The sequence below is a fragment of the Coffea arabica genome, chromosome 1e (assembly GCF_036785885.1).
Source record: "Coffea arabica cultivar ET-39 chromosome 1e, Coffea Arabica ET-39 HiFi, whole genome shotgun sequence".
In the NCBI taxonomy this organism is placed as follows: domain Eukaryota; kingdom Viridiplantae; phylum Streptophyta; class Magnoliopsida; order Gentianales; family Rubiaceae; genus Coffea; species Coffea arabica.
The window spans coordinates 14,206,522-14,216,330 of NC_092311.1; the positions used below are offsets into that span (position 1 = coordinate 14,206,522).

At 36.3% G+C, this 9,809-nt stretch overlaps 1 protein-coding gene across 1 annotated transcript; it reads right to left on the bottom strand.

The window, feature by feature from the left end:
* Positions 1–1,844: 1,844 nt before the first annotated feature.
* LOC113701114 (uncharacterized) lies at positions 1,845–8,895 on the bottom strand. The gene is made up of 7 exons (XM_027221628.2): positions 7,436–8,895; positions 7,137–7,326; positions 6,537–6,640; positions 6,325–6,427; positions 5,945–6,243; positions 2,828–3,133; positions 1,845–2,515 (listed from the first exon to the last, which is right to left on the bottom strand). The coding sequence occupies exons 1-7, from the start codon at positions 8,615–8,617 to the stop codon at positions 2,162–2,164; spliced, it is 2,538 nt and encodes an 845-aa protein (XP_027077429.1). The 5' UTR covers positions 8,618–8,895; the 3' UTR covers positions 1,845–2,161.
* Between the last annotated feature and the right edge of the window lie 914 nt (positions 8,896–9,809).

Consider the following 9,809-nt stretch of genomic DNA (forward strand, 5'->3'; position numbering starts at 1 on the left):
CTTTTAGAAGAAAGAATTATATTTGGCTAACTAGTTTACTGAAACACGATCTCAGTATGAGTGATTATAGATACCATCTGGTTTGTTGGGGACCAAGACCAATTATGTTAAACATGAGGGGTTCAAAAAGGTACTATGCAAATATGAAGCACCGTTTGTGCAATGTTAAGACTACGACAAACCTGAATGTTTAGCATAGAATTTTTTGTTGGTAATTTGATTTTATGTTAGAAAAGAGTCATTTGGACAGTGGTGTACAAATTTATCAAGTGTGGTATTTAGTTGATATGCAAATTTTTGTAGCTACTGTTGATGTCATTGTATGGTAAAGTACCATTAAGCAGTTAAGGGTTCTACATCATTCCTTTATTTGGTGGGCAAACATAGAAGCAACTCATTCGTTCAAATTTACTTTTTGTAACTGTCCAGCAATACAACTATTCAATCTGAGCTCATCATAAGTTCAAAGTAGTGAATCAGCCAAAATAATGTGGTGCAATTATATATTCTGTAGTGGTGGGAAAGTTAGAGCAATGTATATGCTTACAGAATAGCACATATTTGCAAGGAGATTATAGGATCAGAACTTGTCAACTTTTTACTTCATCGAAGACATGGGTTATCACATAAATTGTAAACAATAATTACCAATTTAAAGGTCAATCCTGTTAAAAGTTTTGTCGAAGAAGTGCAAGTTACTATAAGTAATTGTTGTATTGAATTCTAGCCAAAGGTATTCTTGTCAAGTTGGTTAGGAAAAAAAACTTTTGGTGCTCTGTTAAAGTCAGGGGTCTCCAAAAATTTTATTATCATTACTAAATCGAGGTAGCGTTTCAGTTGCAAGTGCAATTACAGAGGACCAATTTACAGCTCAAACCAGACCGCAAAAATAAACAAACCTATTTTTTAATCATCATAGTTGACATACAAGCCATAACGAGAAAAACCTAAGATAAGTTGATCTCGATCAAGACAAATACCGGTTCTCCGTTCTTAAGGAAGAAAAACATTCAAGAGCACTTCCTTTACATCGTATGGCAGGATCAAAAAAAGCACGATATGATACGTTTTTGCCAAACTATACAGTAGTAATTTCAATGAGAAGAACTAAAAAGAGTAAATTTATACAATCCCCGTAGTTTCGTTTATTGCCACATTATTCTCCTAACGTTTCAAAATATTTACTTCATCTCCTATGATTTTATGTAAAATAAAAACTTGATAGAAAATTTTCGTTTATCGCCACATTATTCTCCTAACGTTTCAAAATATTTACTTCATCTCCTATGATTTTATGTAAAATAAAAACTTGATAGAAAATATCCTATGTGACGTCGTTAATTGAAATGCCAATAGTATTCTTACTTGAATGTTAAACCAATCAACCGTTTAACTATCTTATATAAAAACATAAAAAAATTACTTGAATAAATACAAAAATTACAAGAACATAAAATGAATATTTGTACAAATCATAGGAGGATTACATGAAGATTCAGGTACGTGTTTTTGATATAAAAGCCATAACTAATTGTACATTCTGTTCAATTTCCACTTTACAAAAAACAATGGGAGTTATGTAGCTATTTTGAAACCTCAAGGGAGTCATCTGACATTATTAAAATCACAAGGGGGTTATAAGTAATTTACTTAAATAAAAAATCTTCAAACGTGAAAGCTGCTATACGGTATGACTTGCACCATCGGTAGAGCCTGGCTCCAATCCAACTCCAACAGCACAATGCCCTCCACCCCCAATAAACGTTTAAAACTTTAAGGGAAGCGGGAGTAAATAAAGAAAATACGATAATCCACGGAGAATTTATACCGCAAAGAGGGCCAAGTTCGGAAATCTCTTTTCTTCTGGATGCATATATTATCTGTTGCATGAAGAAAGACTAAAAGGTAAAATTTGCCCTGATTATATCACCAGGACCAAGACTACACAAATCGTAAACATGGCAACGGTGGAATTTGAACCTTAAACTCCAAGGAATCATCCCATCTGATCCGTCAAGAAAAAGGTAAAAGAAACTAGCATTTTCTAGAGCTAACTGAAAGTAAAAACATATAAAACAGGTTGCAATACTTACAACATGACAGTAAATGAGGCTATAATTACTCTAATTACTTCTGTTTACCAGTTAATCACAAGTATCTCTCATCTTCTCCTACGCTTCCTCCGTCTATCATCACTTCCGCTATCACTTTCACTTTCCTTCGAGCTTGAGGATGATTCAGATTCAGATGAATCTGAATCATCAGAACTAGCACTACCTGATTCATCAGATTCAGAAACAGGCTTCTGCTGTTGCATGATAAGGCGTGGCATGTTCTTCAGATACTCTCGCAGATTTTCCGTTATACCACCCAGACCAATTGATGTGAAAAAGTTGATAGAAAACCTAGTGTTTTTTGGATTATCCTTGGGAAAAATTGACTCAAAGGAGTCTTGCATTGTAGGATCATTTAGCCGCTCATTCAGCAAGCGGATACCAAGGTGTTCAGACAATTCCTGTAGCAGAAAGGAAAAAGTTTGCTTAAGTATAAAAGGAAACAGGCACTTAGTTGAGCATTTTTAGCAAATCCCAAGCAAACATCCCCCCTTCCCTTTTTAGAAAGGCAATTTCATCTATACAACTGTACCAATTTTATATCCCAGACGAGAAAGATGGAAAACTAGGCAAGAGAGCTTAAACAGTAATAGGTGTACGCAACAAAATATCACAAATACAAATTTGTCAGAAACACGGACAGATGAGATATTTGCCAGGAAAAGTTCAGGAGCAAAACAGGAAACAATTTTACAAAAGTATAACTTAGGTACCTGGAAGAGAATCTTAATGAAAATACGGGAAGATGATGTTGTATCCTCTTCTGTTAATCGGATGTAAGACAAAACGTGCCAAGGTAAAGCATCAGTGCCAAGCAAGTGGGCAAAAAATTTGGCCACATTACGCAGTTTATTTGTCTCAAGTCGATGAATCATAGAGTACTGTTGGACAAAACATTTTTCAAAGTTTTCTTGATGAACCTTGTTGATCATGCAAAACCGTTGGCCAAGAAGTCCATAGTATCGAAGGTAAGTCCTCTCCTGGCTGCAGCACTCCAACAACATAATACACAATTCCATCTGCTCAAGATCAAAAACAGAAATGTATAAGATCAAGCACATCAGCAGCACGTTTTCAGTCAACACATCAGCAAAAAGCATGGTAATATATCATTACAACACAGACTCACTCCAAATAAATTGAAAAACTAAAGAATTATTAGCCAATGTCTTCAACAAAGACTGCTAAAATGATACACAGGAAGAATAGCTGCAATGAAGTGCAGAAACATTTGCAAAAAGACCCTATGACTGTGAAAAAGTAGAAATTTCACTCGGCAAATATTCTCAACTTGTAATTAAATTTGTAAACTTGGACTCCCATGGCTGTTAGATTCTGCCAAGTAGTCCCAAAATTTCTGGTAAAGCTTGTAGAATTTGAAGAAGCCTACACGATTAAAAAGTCCAAGAGGGAAGCTATTAATGAGCTGTAGATGGCTGGTAGACCATCTTTATGCAGGTTCATCCTACATGTTTCTCCTAATACCCATAATCCCCTAGCATTTTAAGCCAAGAAAAAGTCATTCCCTAACATTTGGTCCTTCCAACAAAGACGAGGCTTTCCTGAGAAGCTATGAGCTCAAAGAGCTCGAGTTCATGTCCAATGCAAGTCGCATGCATAATTTGCTATCCAATTCCACTTCTGCAATTAGCTATTCTGGCTAAGTGATGTGATGACAGGACATTAAAGAGCATATGTGAAGCAAATATTTCTTGAAGAGTGATATGTTTGTTGGTAAAAACTCCAACAGAGAAAGTGGAAGGAAAAATAAACTCCATCTGTTAGGTGCATAATTACTTACAAGCTATACCACATGGTAATGAGAAAAAGCCTTTTTTTTTCACTATTGTTATTGCCTTGTGCATATACAGATAGATAGATGCTCTATCCAAGAACCACAAACCCAATCACACAAAAGCCAATTATAACTAGTTGACTAGCTAAAAATGAACAAAAGCAAACTATTGAGGCACACAGCTAGATTGATATTGTTTGTTAAGTGAAATCCAACAGTACGGTTAGCTTTCAACATACACCCAGGCTAGGAGAAATGAAAAGACAGATGCTCCCTCCAGCCGAGTTTTGTCACAATTACTGAATCCAACTCTTAATGCACATTGCAGATATTGGTACATGTTAGTTTTTTGTTTGAGTAAATCTTATATACACTGACGGTGTATACACAATCACCGTTTGATTCATGACATGTGTGCAAAAATTGAATTTCAAATTTAAATTTTGCATAGTTGTCATTCATCCAACGCTGATAGTGTATACACTATCAGTGTAGGAAAGATTAATCCTTTTTGTTTCCCACTTCTACAGACATGTCTGAGCATTGCTTCCAGACAAAGTATATTATCACATGGGAGTCACCAGAAGTAAACAGAAAGGCTGGAGGAACTGTCTTCATATTTTTAGGGCACGCATCCCACACAATTAAAGTGAACAATGAGTAATGGGCCTACCAACAATGCGTAAAATCTAACAAATGAAAGGGAAGAATTCAGGAACTTTTATAGAAGCTCTTGACATGTTACAGAAGGTTTCAACTTCATTTTTGTCAACATCCACCCCAATACTGTGTACTCCTCTTCTTTTAATTAAAGGACCAATGCAGTATCCAAACTCTTATCAAATTTTTTGCAGAAATAATGTCCAAGTAGAGACCTTAGCCAAGACAGATTAACACATTATGACTATGGATCTATGAGTTCTCGAACTTCCTAACTTCAGCATATGCAATTCATAATCTTAAACTACCCTAATTTGATATCCCAAAAAGAGCATCCACAACCGTTAGAAAGGAACGCATCCAATGCTATTCCTATCCCTGAGGAAAAAAGCATGATGCAGATGTACAGCGGGAAGTTCACTAAATTCGCAGTAGATGTATGACAAAAAAATAATAATAAATTAGTAGCACAGACAGCCTCTTGGGTTTGCAAAAACTCAATGTCATAGGGGATAAAAGGAGAAAAAACTACAATTAGAGGAATAAAAATGAGTGCTTTTAGGTTGCACCAAAGTGAAGAAAGACCAAAAGATTCCTCAAGAAGACAATTCTAGCACATGTAACTTCCAAACAGCATGTGAAAAGAAGTAAAGCTGCAACTAAGCAAAACCTTAAGTGCTCCATTATGCTTCAAACAACTAGCAATATACTATAACATAAACCTGCAACAAAGCATGGGATTCAAATGCCAGAAGACTGCAGCAAGGAACAGGAGTTGTGTTGCTGCCCAAATATTTAATCCTAAGAGACAGTACTTGTCATATATGCATTTTTTGTTGCATTGACAAGAGCATCTTCATTCAATGGTAAGGTTTCATTTAACTAATGCCCCACGCATGTTTGTCTATTTTAATGCCTTCAGGAAGTGAATAAAAACATTAAGCACAGCAAGATATCAATATGCATATGTGCAATTTGAGTTATCATTCTCTTTTTGGTACTAGTTCCATCCAGAAAGCATGACACCCATCTAATGCACCACCACGCCGAATCCAGATCAAGGAAATTAGTTTACTCAAACAATGCTAGCCTCATCAATAGCAGCCATAAGCATTCAATGGCACCATGATTCTGATTGTAGTGACAATAATTTTAGATAATTCTATGATTTTCAAACATAACATGTCTTTCAACTCTCCTCCCATACTCATCTTACACCAACACCAAGAAAAATGTCTATGCACGTCAATTCTCTAGCTTTTGCAGATGGAACATTCAAATTCTCAAGCCTATTTTAGCAGCAATTCGCAATACTTGTAAACTACAGAGCAAAGACAGCATTAGCAACGATAAAGCTAGAAATCATATTACTAACCTCCTGACCAGGCTCTAGTTTGATTTTCAGTAGCTTATGACCAGCTTCTTCAAAATCAACACTAGACATGATGGTCAAGTAGATAGTTCTTCGAAGATTGACCAAATTTGTCTCGGTCTCATCTTTTATTTGCATCTTTTCTTCTTCCTCTTCATCAGATTCATCTTCATCTTCATCCTCATCCTCTGAACCACCATCAGAATCAGCTTCATCGTCAGATTCTTCACCTAGTATTGATTTCTTCAGTTCTTCATATTTCTTCTCATTTTCCAAGAAATTGGGATCGGCCTTGAAAATATCTACACACAAAATAAAGAACAGAGTTAAGACTATATAACAGTTAAAAGTAGATAAGAATAAACATCCAAAAGTATAATTACCTAAGGTAATCTCAGGATCAATTTCATCAGAGAGTGAAACTTCATGAGTCAGTTGGTCTTCCTGCTCTACAAGGTCCAACTCTGGACGCACAGCCGGATACCCCTGCACATAAGATTTACATAACCAATTCAAAATTCTGCGTTATTAATGACTACTTACTAAATAAAACAGAAAGAGAAAAAAAAATAATATTTTCACGACAAAGCTGCACCTGAAACTTTGCTTTTCTCAACGCAAAGAGGCCTTCAATCAAGAACTGAACACGCTTATCTATTTCTCCTTCATGAAGAATTCCACGAAACCGCTCAAAGATACCTATTTTGAACAGGGGAAAAACAAGCATTAATACCATTATCTTATCTTATCCAGAAAAACATGACAAATATGAAAGCAAAAATAAGTATCAGTACTTGCGCACATAAACAGGACAGACCTAAATACGGCAAAACCAAATCACATACAAGATTTGCATTTCCAAAAGCCCTTGTTCTCATTATTTTGACCATTGTTTGATGAGAAGATTAGGGTTTCAAAACTACACATAAACGTAATCCTTTAGTTGGAACCAACCATATCAAAACCAGCCAATTCAGATAATTGACACATTCTTGCTCTCAAATCAGAACGATTTTCTAATACTTATTTGAAAAAGTATTAAATTTGAAACAAAACTTTTTCAGTAATTGGTCCAAACAAAGCATGAGGAAAAGAAGTAAGAGAGGGAACTTGCAACCAATGAACAAGCACGTAAGTTCAGATAATCAAGCCAAAAAAAACAAACGAAATCTAAAGTAGATCCTTTTCCACCCACCATGAAGCCCTCTAGGACAGAGGTCCTGTAGCATGGAGCCACATTCTGTGACAAAACCCACCGCAACCTCCACACTATCATCTGTAGGGTTCTCTAGCAGGACCGTCAAGAGTTCAAGAGCAATCAGCTCATGAACTACCTGCTGGTTCACCAGATGGGCTATAAACTTGACTGCTGCCAACAATTGGGGCTGCAAACAGAAACCAAAAAATCAGTGGGAAAACAGTTTGTCAGCTGGATTTGATAAATAACAGAAAAGGCAAATGACAGAAAAAAGAAATAGGAAAATCAGCGAATACCTTGTCATTTCGTTTGTAAGCTCTTTGCAACTGTAATATGATCCTCCTTAGCAACAACTCGCCAACTTCAGGAAACTTTGTATTGGCAACTGCAACCAATGCAGCAAATACATCAGTAAAGCCCGGGGATGCCATCTGAGACTTCATACATGAACGGCAAAACAATCCCCTGCCACGAATCAGGTTCTCAGCAAACAGCTCTGGTATAATGTTTTTGATATTTGTAGCATTAACCTTATTAACCAAACCATTAATACTCTTCCTAAGAGCGTCCCAACTCATTCTTTGATACTCTACACTACTCTTATCCTGCACTTCTTTCATCATCCTCGCCAACTTATACGGAGGAATGTAAACTCCGCCACTCCTTCCCAAGTTCTCTTCCTTCTGTACCACCACCTTCGGGTTTTCATTCCCCTTCCCACTATCATTATTAATCTCGCTCTCCGTCAAATTCCTATCTACTTTCTTCCTATCCCGCCCCTCCACCTCTCTGCCATCATCCCTTCTCCGGCTATCTTTCTCCCTCTCATCTCTTCTCCTCCCTCTTTCCCTACCTCTATACCCATCCATGTCATCTCTTCTTCTCCCTCTTTCCCTATCCCTCCTCCGATCTTTCCTATCACTATCACTGTCACTGTCACTGTCCTCATCTTTATACCCGTCCTTGTCGTCTCTTCTCCTTCCTCTTTCCCTATCCATCCTCCGAGCTTTCCTGTCACTATCTCTGTCCTCATCTCTATACGCATGCTTGTTAGAGTCCCTCCTCCTCCTATGCCCGTTATCCTGACCATCATCGCACTCGTTCCTTCTCCTACTTCTATCCCTCCTATCATCCTTCACGTCCCCATCCTCCTCCTTCCTTCGACCTTTCGACCTATCCTCTTCCCTCCTCCTATCCTGCCGTTCTTCTTCTTCACTATCGTCCCGCTCGCTTCTTCTTCTCTGGTCCTCCCTATCAGTATCCCTACGTTTCCCGTTCTCCACCCTTCTATGCCGCAGCTTATCGTCACCTTCCCGACTGTCCTTCCTACCCCTCCTACCTCTTTCTTCTTCCTCAAAATTCCTTCTCTTCTCATAATTTTGGGCCTTGATTCCATCGATATGCTCCACCGGAGAATCCGACAATTCGCCCTCTTCTGCCTCACTAGGTGACGAACTAGATTGATTCTTTCTCACCATTTTTACTTCAACCCACTAGCTGTCAAAGTTAAGGAAAGGAAATATTACCAAATCTTCGATTTGATACTGCTTAGAACCAATGAGCGGTGGGAATTTAGAAAAGAAAAGAAGATTTGAAACTGATCGATTAAACCCTAATTACAGAACGATAGAAGGGAAAAAAAGGAGACAAAAGTGAGAAGGGGCGGGTTTTGGCTGATTCGGATCGGTAGTTTCTTTCGTGGATCTGGAAGATGAGGCTGAATTGGCAAACGAAGGTGTTGTTTGACCAGAGCGATGTCAAATTGTCGACGACTCAAAGTTTGCTTGTACTAAATTTTACCCACGTCTTAGCACAGTCCTTTTTTTTGTTTACTGTAAATTTATATAAATATAAATAATTAAAATATAAAAATTAACAATAATCCATCATGTTCATTTATATTAATTTTAAAAAATTAATGCATTCTACATGCTCAATTATTTACTAATTTTTAAAAAAAATTTATATATTTTCAATATAATATGACAATATACATCAAGTAATATATTTCATATCAAAAACATAGTAGATATTCTTTTTTGATAAATATTTTTTAGATAATTTAAATTTTTATAATGACCATAAATCTAGAAGTATATATTCACATTTAATTAAGTAGAAAAGATCCAGCAATCCGCTTTTTTTCATCAATAATATTGGTAAATATGTTGGTGTAACGGTTAATACTTGTTTTTCATTAAGTTAATTCAAAATTAAGGGAAGAGATGATGAATAATTTGAACACCAATCATATATGGTGGTAAAAAGAAATAATTTATGAAACATGTAAGATTTTAATAATTGTGATTTGAATAATTCTAGGGTCAACTAGAATTTAAATATTGGAAGACATTGGGCAAAGTTTTAAGTTATGATTTTGGTGATAATATTAGCATTTAGCAATATTATTACAAGACCTTTTTGCTTGATATTTAGCTTGCTATTTTGGGTGTAATTGCTCAATAACATACTTCACACTCTAAGATGAATAGTGCGGTCAAGTGATTTAAAGAATACTCATAAAGATATGGTCAAATGCATTGTGAATGTTTTTTCTATCTAAATCTCTTCAAAATGGAACATGATATATATAGCCATACCGATTTTCAAAATGCCCACACTTTTATTCCAAAATTTTCTGGTGAGATTTAGATTTGGAGAAGAACTAGA

What these genes read in the sequence shown, in the direction of transcription:
- LOC113701114 (XM_027221628.2), bottom strand. Translation starts at nt 8,617, where the DNA reads ATGGTGAGAAAGAATCAATCTAGTTCGTCACCTAGTGAGGCAGAAGAG. An exon ending in TGAGAAAAGCAAAGTTTCAG is followed by an intron (nt 6,428 to 6,536) that starts GTGCAGCTTTGT and finishes TCTTATGTGCAG; the next exon opens with GGGTATCCGGCTGTGCGTCC. An exon ending in AACTAGAGCCTGGTCAGGAG is followed by an intron (nt 3,134 to 5,944) that starts GTTAGTAATATG and finishes GATCTTGAGCAG; the next exon opens with ATGGAATTGTGTATTATGTT.